The following is a 15,111-nucleotide window of genomic DNA, read 5'->3' as shown; positions in this document are numbered from 1 at the left end:
TATCTGTGCATTTTGTGGAGGTTTGCCTAAATTCAGTAGTGGATAAATCTGTGAAGAATTTCAGTGCCACCTAAGCAGATGAGAGGAACAGAGGCTGAAGCCCCTGATGCATGAGTGATACTGCAGGTCTGTATTGAGAGGGGACTGGGAAACAGGTAATCAGCTGAGCTGGATGACACAAGCAAAGCCCAAGCACAGCCTCAGCTGCCCCTGCCAAATACTCCTGACTACTCTAGGACAGTGGTGAGCAGAGGTTTAGTGCTTAGCAGCTCAGCCACAGGGCTGGGCTCCGATTGCAAGAGTGACCTTGAGTGGGCACCATTTGCTGCTGTGGCCACCCTCAATCCCAGCATCTCATCCTGGTGCCCAGTGTCAGCCAGCCAAGCTAGGGCCATGGTTTGGGCTGGCCTGCACCCCTTCCATGTGCTGCTGGCTTTGCTGTCACTGCTCAGCACAGGAGAGCAGCTCAGAGGATGTCCTTGCAAGGCACAATTGACATTCTCTGCTAATTGGATAGAAGCTACCACACACAGAGATTGTTTTTCATGAGTCAAGGTCTGTGTTGCCTCTGGCATTTGTTTTGTGAATAAATTGTGGGCATAAGCTCTGTCTCCCATATCTTCTTATCCAGGATGTCCTTCTGAAAAAAAAAGGAAATGTGTTCTTTACTTCAGGGTTGTATACAAACCAGCCTGCCTTGCCAGGGGAATTTAAATTACTCTGCTGCTCTTTGGCCACTTTATAGCACTTGTAAAGCACATTAGAACAATAATGTTCTTGTCAGTGACATGGTGATTTGCCTTGCAAACCTCACAGCCTGGAAAGTCAGCTTCGGTTCTACAGACAGCCTGCAGAATACACTTACTGAGAAGTGATAAGTAACCCGCCTTTCTTGTCCTCTGTCTCAGCAAATGAAAGAAACAAAGCCCATGAAGTGCCTGCAAAACATCTGCATATGTCGAGTGGGAAGCTGTTCCTTTGGTAGCACTCATAGTTCTCTCCTAGTCTTACAGGGAAAGAGACACAAGCACCATTATCAGAGAGGAGCTACAAGATGCATGTACATCGATAAGAGGGACTTGGAGTGATGGTATGACTTTTTGATGGCAGCACTGCACACTCATCTTCCCTTCCATGTGTATGCAGCACCCAGCCCTGCAGTAGATGAAAGCAGTGATACTGCAGTGGATTAGCACCCCATTGGAGTGGAAGATGTAAATCCAGCTAGCAACGTGTGCAGGACTGACCTTTGGTATTTCTTAGTACAAAAGGAGGCCTTTGGCACTTTCAGTCAGTTCTGCCACTAGCTGGGAAGGCTCATCTACTCAGTTCAGGCTTGTTGAGAGCAGTGTTTTATCTGGCACAAAAATGCAAAAGAAAAGGAAAAACAATCCATGTTTCAAGCCATAGGAAAAAACATAGCACCCAGGGATTCACAGATGACTTTGGCTGCTTGATGGGGATGCTCTGAGATGATGTGCTCCATGAGTGAAGGTATGGTTTGCTGGAAGCATATTCTCTGATGTGGGCTTCAAAGCCACAAAATATAGCTGCTTGTGCAAAACAAGTGAAAAAGAACAAACTATCAATCTGCATTTAAAAAAAAAAATCCCAAAAAATGCCTTGGCATAAGCCAGATGTGAAGAGCCTTTGTCTTCCATGCTGGTCAGTCATCCAGCCTTGGCATTTAAGTTTTTAAAAGACAGAAACAACTTTTAGGTATTTTAAGCTTCATTTACTTTATGCTTGAAGCATGTGTTATTCAAGAGAAACTGTGCTGCAGAATTTGTTATTCTCTGTCAAAGCACGTTGGCCTTGCATTAAGCACATTCCGAACCATTCCTGACTAAATTCTTTTGCAGACCCTTTTTCCATCATTAGCCAGTACTCCTACCACCATCAGGCAGCTCTTTTGCTTTAGTAATTGCATTTCTGTGGAATTCTCTTTGCCAGAAAAAAAAGTTGCTTGAATGTATGGTAGAGTTCATGCAGATTTATTGTGGAAATGGACAGGTGAAAATTGTACATTAAGATTTAGCAATAAAATTTTTTACTTCCCATGGTTGTGTCTTATCAGATGGGAGTTTGCAACAAGCCTGTTTGACTGACAAGGTAGGGAGAAAAGCTAAAGTAGAGACTTCTGCTGAACCTGGTGCTTAACTGTATCAAGGAGACCCCAGCAAAGCAGAAGACTCAGTGATGTCTGCAAACAAGCTTTTCTACTTTCTTTCCTTGTTTCTTCAAACGCTCCCTTAACTGTTTATTCATTAGAAATTCACTAATAATTTTCTCTGTTCTTCAGCAAAGTATTTTATTAAGTAAAAAGGCATCTGAAATGTCTATCAGATCTAAACAGAATCCATCTGTAAATGGAAAACTTTTAGGATACTATTCATTCTAGGAATTTTGATGTAGTTCATTAAATGATGCAAGGGGAATATTTCTTAATAAGACCAGTTAGTAGTGGAACTACTGAAGGTCATGTAGAATAGCAGTAATGATGTGTGAAAGTTTGGGCCTTACACAAGATGAATTGTTGGAGTTACAAATTACCTACTAGTTCCTTCTGCCTGGAACTGTGGCTCAGTGTACTATTGCATGGCTTGAAGCCAGCCCTAAAACCAGGACCTGCAAAAGGGTACTTTCCATGCTCAGTGCCTGTTTCTCCACATATTCAAGGATGCATTTAGGGACCACAGAATTCAGCCTCATTTTTAGTATTGTGATATTTGGGGGGCAATGTAGTGAAAAAAGCCATGTTCCTTTTTGGATGGGAATTGGTTGGAGTTCCTGAAAACCAGTAGTAACAGCTTGCTGCTGTAGCTGTGTGGTAATACAGCAGCAGAACAGAAATTACCCTTACTTTCCATATGGAGGCTGATTTGTGGAGGTGAAGCAAGGAAGTTCTGCAAGGAAGTCAGTGTTACCTTTCTGATGGTGTCCCACTTCCAGAGTCAAAAGGAGTGATGAGAGTTATAAACCAGAATCTGTTTCAGACAGCTATAGAAGAGTGAGATGTCCTTACCATCTTGAGGAGTATCAGAACAGTGAGTGAGAGTTTGAGTTTGGATGGGATCTTGAAGTCAAGGTCCAAGTTCTTTCCACTCCAGGACAGATCAGGTCAACCCAGACCTGACTCATTCTGCTACTGAGATAAAAATTAGTTGTTCCATGAGAAAAAGTGTTTTATGCCACCCTCTGATCAGTGATGGGTTTGCAGGTGAGATGGACTATGGGGTTTGGTACCAAACTTTGAGCTGAGAATACAAACTCACTCCAGATTTTCCCATCCATGGTATTAGTTTATTTTGCTTGTTTCCCTGGTGGCAAAGCTAGGAAATAGATCTGCCCAGGCACATTCAGAGCATGCAGGTTGTCATGGTAAAGGCTCCTGATGCTTTATATTGGGTTTGTTTATTACAGAAGCTGTCTACCAACAGCTGGGGTTTTTAGGTTTTCCTATCTGTGTAGATAACTTATTTCTTCAAACCAGACATTATTACTTCTGGGTATTTACTCTGCATGTATAGAAATCTTAGTCTCACCTTGGAATATTTTCATTTGTCAGGGCTTGTTCTTTAAGTACAAATCTGCTGGTTTGAGGAAAAGCACACTGTGTAAGATATTTTGCCTGTTACACTTAATGTCCAGCCTGGTGTGCCAGGAAAAAAGCAAATACTGTCAGTGCTGATAGGCCTCGTCTATCCCTTTTCTTTTTCACATTGCTACAATGCCTTTTTCCATTAATATCAAGCATGGACTGAGCAGCCATATGTTAGGAATCACCAAGTGGTATTTAAAAAGATGTGTATCATGACTCCAAGACAAACAGCACAAATGACGTCACACCACGCAGGCATTCAGCATGTTGGGAAAAGGTAAGGTGGATACAGCCAGAGGCTCCAGTTCTCCCCTCTACTGTGGAGAACACACAGCACCTCGCAGGGCTGGGTGAGCTTGTAGTGGAATTAAATGTCTGCCTAGAAGTGTTTCTGACTCTTCATTCGTTAGTGAAGTTTGCAACTTTTTCTGATGGTCGTCAGTGTTGTGGGATGTGCAGATAACTGAATATCCCCCCCTTCTTCTCTCTTGTTTGTCTGGTCTGGTTGTGTAATCTGCTAGCATCTCCATGTGTTCAGGGGCCAGCTGTGGTGCCAGAGTTCATCATGAATATGGAGATAATGAAAGAGTCTGGAAAACATTTTCAGGATAAACATTTTCCATTTTTGTCTTTTGCTATTTGAGAAACAGAGACTCAAGTGCAGCCTTTAAATCTTTTCTTGTTGTATCCTAATGTTTCAAAAGGACTTGTAATTTTGGATCTTGACTTGGAAATAATTTAAAGGCGGCTGATTTTCCATGGCTGGGAGTGCTGTGCTTCCTGACTAATCAGGCTCTTTAGACATGTCTTAAATTGGGCACTGAAATAATAGATAGACAAGTGCAAGGAGTTGACTCAGGACAGCTCTATGCAGGTTTAGGCAAAGGCACTTTAACACACAGCTCTGATAGGCTCTGAATGTGCACACAGCAAGTTATCACTCCTGGGCAGAAAAGAGGTGACTGATTATGGCACAGTAAATCAATCATGGGAAACCATTAGCCCATGTTCAACCAAGGGGCGTGCTCCAAATTATTAGCCCCTCCTTGAAAAGTGTAGGTCTGTTCTATTTCAGCCAAGAGAGTCTCCTGCTGAATGCCTGAAATAATAAAACATTTCTTTCGAATACAGTAAAACTCATTATTTAGGCTTTCTGTGCTTGATCAAGGCCCTAAAAGATTCAGCAGAAGTCTCCACTGGCATTAAGTGAGGTCTCTTCTCCCATCTAAGTTGCTGACTCTACACCTGCTCCATAAGCTGGAGCACCTATGTGAAGTAAAATAGGCAAAGAAAAGTGGGTGCAGTAGCTGTATGTGCATACCGAGGGAATGGGCATGGTTCTTCTGCATTTCCTGACTTGTTGGAGGTTTTTCCGCTCTTTTTGGTTTTTGTTTGTTTTTGTCTTCTGCAGGCAGACAGCCATCTGTCCTGGCAGTGTAAGCACAGTCCTGGGCTATCTAGACCAGTTAAAAGTGTAGCCAGATGAAAACCCAGCTAAATGCTGAATTCTTGAAGAGAAAAGAAATTTGACTCATTTCCAAGTTTTATTTTCTCTCTTTTGGAAGTATCTTTGCAGAGGTGAAAGGAAGAGTTCTTTACTCTATTGCATGAATAATGGTTTGAAGTTTGGTCCTTTGCCGAAAGCCTGCTGACAAGTAACATCAGTGTTGGTGCTGAGTGGCATCATGTATTTCTTGGGAATCTTTAAAAGCTCTCTGAGCAGCTCACCAAGACTTGATTAAGATCTGATTTTTATCTAAGTGAGGAAGAAATTATTTGTCCATCTTTTTTTATGGATGGATAAGGAGCAGTCATTCAGTGATTTACCTGCCTTTTAGGGATAAATCTCTAGTCCTGGTAGAGATCCCAGGAGTCTGACAGGGAAGTCACCTTTTTCTAAGAGCCAGTCTGGTGTCACCTGATGTTACCACTATTTCCATACCTTCTCATTGTTCATGTACTATTTTTCTCAGAAAAATTAAATTATGGATGACCTCAGAGTTTCATTTTACAGCTATTTCCTGTAGATGCAAATCAACATCACTCTTTTTCCTATGGTTTTCCTTCTTTTTTTTCCCTCCAATTTTTCATAAGGAGGTTTATCTAAGGTGTTGATATTTCTTATAATTTTCTCACTAGTAGCTATGACAAAGTCTCTAATCTTCTCTCTTCCTTTTGTCCTCAGGAAATCCACTGACTGTGGCCTGCAGAGCTTTCTTTGGATTCAGTGGAGAATCAGGCCCCATGATCTACTGGATGAAAGGGGAAAGGTTCATAGAAGAATTAGAAGGTCACATTAGAGAAGGCGAAGTCAGGTACTTTTTGGTTTATTTGCTATTGAAAATACTGTATGTCCCACAAACCTGTTGGGTTGACAAGTTTTTTAATTGAAAGTGGAAATCGTTTTCTGTCTAAAGAGTGATGGATGACTTGGAGCCAGGGCTGTGTGAGTTGCTCCCTCTCCTTTGTAGCAAGTACACTCTAAAGACAGGCTTGTGTATATGCCTGAAAATCTGTTATCAGATTCCCCTGATGGTTGGTACCTGAAGCATCCTGAGTGTTCCGAGGGTTGATTTTAGGCCCACGTGGGAATGGTGCTGTACACTGCAGCCATCCCGCGGAACCCGCCTTGGCAAGATGACATCTATTTCAGCACCACTGTTAATCTTGAAGTCAAATGGTCTCCTGTCAAAGTCACCAGACTTTTTTTCTTCTCCTGAATGTGTTGTGTGTGTGTGATACAGTTCTTGGTGTGCCTTAACCAGAGCCTTCAAGAAGCAGCATTTGTTTCTCCAGGCTTAACACATAAGGGAGAGAAAGGAGTGGCTGTGTCCAATATCTAACTTGTGCTTGGCTTTTTCCCAGGTGCTGGTTATCCCTTGATGTAAGTTGTAAAGAAAACACACTTGTATCCCTATGAACTTCCATGGAATTTGCGCCTAACAGCACCTTATTCTCTTCCTTAATAATTACCTGATTATTGTTCTTTGAGCAAAGACTAAGCTGTGGTTATACTATGGACAAGGTGGTCCCAACTCCTATAGATACAATAAATATAGATTATAAAGAAAGCCAAGGTCTTTTCTCTTTCCAAGGCACATTTTTTTAATCTCGTGTCTGAGTTTTTTGTTTCTTGTAAAGGTGATTTTAGAGAGCAGGCAGAGAGAGATTCCTTTGCTTTATTACTTGATCAATAATTTGAAGTTCAGCCATTTAGCCACTAGTTATTAAGATATACTTAATTGCACACAGATTAAATTTATCTTATACTGCCATTGTACAGTCCTCTTTTGTGCTTCTGACCACAAAAAGCAATTATTGGAGACTTCTGCCATTGTAAGTAATCAGTACTTAATGACATTGTGTCCTCTCTGGTGTGTATATATATGAACAGGGTGATTTTGGTCATGTTCTTCCTCTGCATCAGGACAATTTGAGATTTGTATTTAAAGAGCACTCCAGCTTTAGCACAGTTCAAAACTTTTCCTTTATGTACATATATTAGTGAAAGTGAGTTTGAAAAGGCTGTTACTTGTCCTTTGTTGTGCCATCTCATTACACATTAATGTTTCAAATTAATTTGTGACAACTTGCTTTTCCACTAAAGTGCTTTGACTCAGTTTGCAGACCCTTCACAATTCAGTGAATCTTCTCTTCAGCAAAGCTCCTTATCACATACGTAATCTCCTGTAATCACTGCCAGCATTTAAAACAACATTTTCCAAAACCTACTGCATCATTGCCAGCAGTGTCCCAGTCCACCCCTTTTTTTTATTTAGAAGTAGCTATGGCAACTGAAGTGGTTACTTTTTGCAAATGATTTTTTGCCAGTAACAGCTCTTGATTTTGTGTCCCATCACAGGTGTGCTGCTTCAGGGGAACTAAGCAGCCCTAATTGTTCTGTCCGTGCCCTGAGGCAGCCCACATCCTCCACCCAGTTGTATTTATGGATGAATTTAAAAATTGTCATGTGTGTTTCAAATTTGACGAGCCATGGTAAACTTGCTGGTTAGATGCCTTTTTTCATCAGTTTGCTTCTCTGTGGTGTTACCAGGACATTTCATTTTGAGAAGCTAAGAGTAGTACAGAATTGTCACAACCAGACCAAGATACTCCATCGGCTGTTCCTTTGGTACATTTTAACTCTGCATCCCCTATCTTAAATTAGTTCATAAATTTAGTAGCACTCTGAATTTTTGGTGCTGTCCTTACCCTGGACTATGCCCATCGCTTGTGTTGCTGGATTTTCTGTGTATGATGAGAGTTGAGGTTTGCAAATTAATGACATGCAGGAGCACAAACCACCCATCCCCAATGTGCATGGTTAGCACTCACTGTGGTGTCATGAAAGCACTAACATAAAGATGTGCGTAACCTGAGCATTCCTGTTCAAATCAAATCCATGAAACTGGGTTTTGGTAAGCACACTTCGCCAAGAGTAGTATTTGTGTAGCTCTGGGCTTCTCAGTCTTTACTAGACCTTTTTACAAAGCCTCATAATAAAAAGTAGCTCATCAGCATTGCAGGACTTGGAGGCAATGACCCCCTGTCTGAGCTGCCCCCTTGCTTTCCCTTGAATTAAGATCCCCAAGTGTTAGACATGTGTGGGAGGAAAGGAGAAAAAGACTTTGCTTGCCAGGTGGGTTTTTCACAGCAGTAATAAAAATGTCATGTAAATTGGACCAGAGTTATTAAAGAAGGAATCAGAGTCTTTAAGCCTGTCTGCAGAGTTGTCAGTTGTACCTAATTATCAAAAGAGCCCACAGCAAATTTCAACACCAGCTCTATGCCATGGCAAAGTATTTTCAGACATAAATATTGCTCTCTCAGCCACCTGTGAGTTGCTTCTTTTTCTTCTTCAGGCAACCCTGCTGTTCCAGTTTGGCCAAATTTAGAAATATATCCTCTGAGAGAAGGCACAACCACCCCTTCCCCCCCTCCCCAGGTTTGGAGAAAAATAAATTTTCCTCGAAGGAAAGTGAAGGAGATAAAACTATTTATTTACCAAACACACGGGAAAAGGAAAATAAGGCTAAATAATAAAATGTTTCGCTGTGGAGGAAAAACCTGGGAAAGTGTTAGAGTCCTCCCTTTGGTCTCCTTGGAGCTGGGGCTTGGCCCAGGGCCAGGCCCTCTGTGCCCTATGGAAAGTCCTCCCGATGTGCTCTGAGGTTGAAAGCAGTCCAGTAGAAAGGGAGAAAATCCGGAATTCCAGAGAAGGAAAAGCAAAGTCCAACTCTCAGTCTCTCTCTGGAGAACAAGAAACTGAAACAACTGGCCAAAAGCTGACTGGAAAGCCACAAGCCGGGTGCTTCCTCGCTCCCCTGCCACAGCTGGGGAAAAAAAAACCTGCTGTCTCTATGTGACCTTGAACAAGCTGCAAACTGCTTTGAAAAAGTTTTGTTCAGTTTTTTCCTTCCCCCTCTCAGGCTCAGTTTAGAGGCATAGAAAGGCACAAAAATTAATTTCTGGGCATAGGCAGCAATATGGGATACACATCACAAGGTCACCCCAAGACACCTGCATAATAGTCATAATGCTTGTAATCTTGTAAAGTATGTTTGTCCATGTTTTGTCTCTCTTGTCCATTTTTAAAGTAGAAATAGTTTAACTCATGCTAGAGGCATACAAAGAGGTGAATGGAGACATTTTGAATGGCAGCCTTACTTCTGCTTAATTTATCACCCACAGTAGTCAACAGATGGTTAGGAAATGCTTAGACAAGATGAGGATGTTGTTTTCTATTAGGAGGGGGTGTTGGGGGCAGGAGGCAGAACTCCCATAGCTGCCTGGCTGATGTGCTGGGTACTTTTCAGAGAAGTATGGAAGCAACAGCCCTCTCCTGAAAAGCTTATACTACTCAAGTAGACAAATTCAGGACAGAGAACAAGAAACACAGTGCAGGAAAGCAAGAGGGAAGGTCACTGTTGTGCTGCCAGCTGAATGACTTTGCTTTGGAGAGGTACTTGTGTACACACAGATCTGTCCTTTCATCTACAGCCTGCTGTTAAGGAGTAGAAGGAAGGGAGCTGACTTCATAACCCTGTTCACAGTCCAGATCTTCAGCTTTATAAAGAATGAAAGTTTCCTTTTTGCTAAGTCCCAACTCTCCAACTCTCATGCAGGTTAGTAAAGGTTTGCAATTAATGCCTTAGTCTTGCAGAGAGACCCAGGTGAAGGTTTCTTATGGCCTTGTTATCTGTGATCATACAAATACTGAAAATTTTAGGAAAATAGGGTCTCAAAGTAAAAGTGCTTTAAATTCAGATTCAACTTAGTGCATACAGGCACTGGGAAAATATGACCAAGGACTTGGAAAATCCAAACCATTGGATAACTTTCAAAGAAAGCATTTTTATGCTGAAATCACACTTCCTTTTTTAAATTCATATTCTTACCTGAAAGTTATTCACTAGACAAAATGTTTTGTTTCAGATCAAATAAAATGCTTCAGCCTGAAGAAAGAGAAGGCACTGAGTGTTGTTTTTACATCACCGACCTTGTATTTTTCTCTTTCCATCCTGTTTGTTGTGAGTTGTCAAGCACCATTGATTTAGCTATGCATTAAATGTTATAATTACTCTTATAGTTTGTTCAGCAACCCAGAAAGAGTGAGTTATTATTTTCTCAAGTTGTGGGAGCTGGCATGTGTTGACAATGATGCTGGTGAAATTTCCCCCATCTCAGATAGGGACAGAGCTTCATCTTCTGGATGTGCAGCAAATGCTGTTGCACCTTTAAGGTCTTACTTGTTGATAGTGTATTCCTTTTCTAACCCAAAAATATTGTGCTCCATGTTCTCTGAACCAATCACAACAATTAATTAATTAATGCAATTAACCAAGGGTTGCATATGTATTAAAAAATTGCAGGTGACCAACTGTGCATTTCTGTGGCAATAATATAGGTGTAGAGTAATGGTTAAAAGAAAAAAGAAGAAAAACAAAAAAAGCAGGAATGAAAGGTTTAGCCCCACTAAGAGCTTTCTACACTTTGCTGCCAACATACTGCTTAAATGTTTGTCAGCATTTTCATGATAGATCCCACTCTAAAGAGTTCCCTTGCTAAAAATTGCAATTGTAAGATATGTAGAAAACAATTCTCAGTCCAAATATATGGGATACTCTTTTTTCATAAAAGCTCCTCTTTAGCTGATCATGTATTATTTAAATTTAGGTTAAGGGTCAGTTATTTTATCTTATAAATATAGTGTAGATATAGATAAAAATAACAGCTTCTTTTATCTTAATTGTAACCTGTCTTCATTTTTTTCTGTGTAAAATATCCTGATTACAGTAAACAAGAAAACCTGAGCATTCACAGAGTGCTCCAGATTAGTTTCCCAGATATCTTCTCTGTTAATGATTATATTGTTCCTTGCAGCATGATTTGTAGACCAAAAGTTGTTGGGCATACTGTTTACCAGCAGAGAAGAGAGACTTTCCTGAGTCTTTATATAGATATAGCAGATTAATATGTTAAATGAGAATTGATTTATCTCACTCCCAGTGATTTAGGCTGAGTATGCAAATGGACCAGGCTTTCTGAAGAGGTGTTTTTCTGGACAGAAATTATGCAAATACAACCTTTCTTCCACTATTTCACCACTCGGACTATGGACCAGGAAAAAAGAAAAAAGAAAAGAAAAAAGAAACATAACCAATGAGAGTGAATTTGAAAATAAAAAAGATGCAATCCAAGTTTCCAAATGCAACACACACCCATACACCCACACACGCCCTGTTTCTAAACTAATGTTTTTCCACTTGGTTTTTACAAGTTATGCCGCCACAGTGAAAGAGGCTGAATTGTGGATGCTCTGGTGCCTCTTCTGAGTTACTGCAGAGATGTGTTTTATAGCAGTCAGGCTTGCATTTTTGATTGTCTAGTGCAATGCCCTCATATTTCTCTTTTGATTTGTTTTCAATTTGTTTGAAGTTCCATGGATGTCATGTGAAATCACGTGCATAAGGAAATGTGTGTACGCAAAATGACTTTGGTTTAAAATAGAGAAGCTTGGGGTTGGCCATTACTGACAAATGTGAAGGTCTCCAGCAGCAGTTTCCATCCAGAGCAGGCAGCACTCTGATTCATTACTTCCTGCCCAATTTCCTCCCTTCAGTCTCTGGAGAAAATATTTCTTTTTTGATGAACCTGGGTTTTATTTATACCTTTACCTCACAGTGCTATACACAGTCTTTTCAGAGAACGGACTCACTGAAGTACCATGTGCAGTGGTGAGTTCACAGGTGACTGTGGGGGCACCCCACATTTTCTGTTTACTCTCTTGTGCAGCATTACACAAACATAATCAAATGAACCTGGAAGATTTTACTTGATGCTACATTTCCCTGTTCAAAGGAGCAGCAACTTTTTCTTGAGCAAGTGGTAAGCCTTTTGAGAGAATAGGGTATTGTATTTTTAGACTTAATGTCAGCAGCAGAAAACACTTGTATTTACTCTGCATTCTTTTTAATGTTCACATGAGAACAATGACATGAAAAGTCTGTACCTCTGGCCTGAAAGTCTGCTAGAACTTTTATTCCCTTTGTGGGGATTTTGCATGTCTCCTCTGTCCTCTCAAAGGAGCAGAGAGCTCTTGTTCTTGACACTGTTCCCCTTATGAGGCAGGATCTAGCCCCAGAAAATAGAGGAAAATACCAGAGAGTAACACAGCTCCTTTTGTTGATTTTCCAGACTGAATTAAAATGTATCACAATACCCAGCCTTTAAATTGCACCAGTTTGTTCACTGATGGCTTAGTAGCACATCCTGCTTTTGGAAAATGGATATTTGTCACTTCTTTTAAAAGAAGCATTGTTTTTAGCATTTAATTCTGATGGAGCCAATGTAAGGAAGCCACACATAACCATTGCACTCATGGCCACTCTTCCTGCACTTGGTTCAGCTCCTCACTAGACATGGCAGGAGAAAAAGCCTTTCGGTGGTCATGAAAAATGCCTCTGTGAAGCCTCTTTCAAGCAACACAAGTCTCCTTTTAAGTCCTTCTCCAGGAGTGAAGGAGGCCAAGAAACACTGTCTTGTGCTGAGAAATCATAGTGCTTTTGGGAATCTGCCATCCGTGTTAATTCAGTTAAAGCAAAGACTGTATCCTTCCTTTCAGACTCCTCAGGGAACATCTTGGAGAAAAAGAAGTTGAGTTGACATTGATCTTTGATGCTGTAGAGGAGGCAGACCTGGCTAACTACACGTGTCACGTGGAGAACAGAAATGGACGGAAACATGCCAGTGTTCTTCTGCGCAAAAAAGGTAATTCGCCCTTTTTACTTATCTATGCTCTCACCAACCTCAGCAGCAATACGTCAGTCAGAGGTCCTGCTGACCTCTCTTAGCCAGGCTGGACTTCTGTATGCGTGCATGGAGCTGACATGTGCTTGTGTACAGCTTCAGTTTACTATTTGCAGGAAAACAAAAATTATGAATTGTTCTTTGGTGTCTTGCGAATCAGTCTTGCAGGTGATGCACTTGCCTGGAATACAGTCACCCATAAGGCACCAATATAATCAGAGGAAGTATTTTGGACTAAATAACCAATATGAATTCGACCCAGAGTTGACTGACTAGGCCGGTTAAAATTGACATTTTTTTAGGACAGGTGCCCTGGCTGTGAGGTCAGATGTTCTCATGTTACTCCACTTCTATCTTTGTGTTTTAAATTGAAAACTTTAAGCTGTCTCCATGCATTTTGATTTCTAATTGCATCAGGAATGAAAACATGCAATGGGAGTCACAAATCCATGGAGAATTACCCCATTATGATTGTCTTACTTGATACTGTTCCTAAATAGGAAACACCACTACTGACAAATTATCTGTAGCAGAAAAGAAACCATTTGGATTTGAATGTGCCAAATTAGATAGTGCTACTGTGTTCTGTGTTTGAAAAAGTCATTATTGAAGGAGTGTAACAGTATCTCATGGCATTTCTTATGTTGTTTGTTCAATCAGCTCTCCTATTCATAAGTAGGCTGACATTTAAATTGGATGCTGATCTCTCTGAGACACAGTGTATTGGGAAATACAAAAGCTGTAAGATAGTAATTGTTGGGAAAGCAAAGGAAGGTTCCACCCTTGGGACAAAGCTGTTATGTGAAACCACAGAACATCAGCACAGGAGATTGACTAAAGAGTTAATACATTGTCCAGATCTCTGCCATCATTCTTGGATATCAATTATTTTGCCAAAAGTGGAGAAGAAGAATTGTTTCATGAGGCAAAACTGAAAGAGCAGTTCCAGTCCTTTGCGTGTTTTCACTGTGGCAAAGTTGGAGAAAAGGAATGTTGATCTAGCCGATCATTCTACTATCTACTACAGACTTACATACAGGAGGGATCTGGACTGGCTGGATCCATGAGCTGAGGCCAGTTGTATGAGGTTCCACAAGGCCAAGTGCTTGGTCCTGCTCTTGGGTCACAACAACTCCCTGCAGCTCCAGGCTGGGGCAGAGGAGCTGGAAGGCTGCCAGGTGGCAAAGGATCTGGGGATGCTGGAGTCACCATCCCTAATGGATTTGAAAGCCATGTAGATGTGGCCCCTGGGGACGTGGTTTAGTGGTGGGCTTGGCAGTGCTAAGTTAACGGTTTGACTTGATCATCTGGGAGGTATTTTCCAACCAAAACAATTCTACAATTCTGTGATCTAAACTGACAGGTTGTCACAACTTTATTTAAGGAATTCCTTTAATTAAGGAATCTGGTCATCATGATGAAGGATTAGTTTCTCTAGTGCAAAAAGCATTCTACCTTTCCTTCCACTAAACCTCATAAATATACAACTGATAGTAAGTATATCTCTGTTGGCACTGGTAAATGTTCTGCTGTGTGCATATAGTAGAATAACGAGCTGGGTTTATTTATAACAAAAAAAAGAGCAGATACTTCAGAGCTCTGCTGAAATTATGGAAGCACTGCTGAATACTGAGTTTGGAGGTGGAAAGGATCGCTTTGCAGCTACTATTTCATTTCTCTCTGCACTGTGGCTGTAGAAAACTTATATTCCCCTCGGGCACTCTCAGTAGTTGATTTTCAAGCTATTAAAGTGTCATTTAAAATAACCACTGTATTTTACTGTGTCCTTTGACTGCCTGTCCCATTGTCCTGTTTGTTATTTATTAAGTTCTCACAACTACTTGACCAAACTTTTCCTTTCTGCAAGTTGATTTAATTGCTTCTTATCCTAACTTTCTCCAGCTTGGATTTTACTGTAGATATTCATGAGCCAGGAAATACTATTTACTGAGCTGGGACAAGATTTAAGACTTGCAGAAAGCTGTTGACCAGCATCCTTTATGTGTGTCAAAGAAGGGATTTCTATTGCAATGTGCTGCAGCACAGAGCTCTCAGTCAGAGAAACCCCCCTCCCTCCAAACTCTTACCTGTTAGGAGCTGCATTACCCATGTTTGACAAAAGGCACTTATAGTTCTGTCTCCAGACCTGCCTTCTGTTCTGTTTTTATCTTGCTTCGATGAAAAACAGGAATAAACCCAAA

At 40.9% G+C, this 15,111-nt stretch overlaps 1 protein-coding gene across 9 annotated transcripts in view; it reads left to right on the top strand.

Annotated features, from left to right (window-relative positions):
* The window catches only part of IL1RAPL2 (interleukin 1 receptor accessory protein like 2), a 390,566-nt gene that overhangs the window by 357,764 nt on the left and 17,691 nt on the right, over window positions 1-15,111 (top strand). For all 9 annotated transcript variants that reach the window (XM_069015265.1, XM_069015263.1, XM_069015267.1 and 6 more), the window contains 2 exons: window positions 5,787-5,916; window positions 12,726-12,871. In XM_069015265.1, the coding sequence (XP_068871366.1) occupies window positions 5,787-5,916; window positions 12,726-12,871 (276 nt within the window). The remainder of the gene's footprint in view (window positions 1-5,786; window positions 5,917-12,725; window positions 12,872-15,111) is intronic.

The sequence above is a fragment of the Aphelocoma coerulescens genome, chromosome 4A (genome assembly GCF_041296385.1).
Source record: "Aphelocoma coerulescens isolate FSJ_1873_10779 chromosome 4A, UR_Acoe_1.0, whole genome shotgun sequence".
Lineage (NCBI taxonomy): Eukaryota > Metazoa > Chordata > Aves > Passeriformes > Corvidae > Aphelocoma > Aphelocoma coerulescens.
The sequence above is the reverse complement of the archived record's forward strand: the minus strand, read 5'-3'. Positions and strand labels throughout refer to the sequence as shown.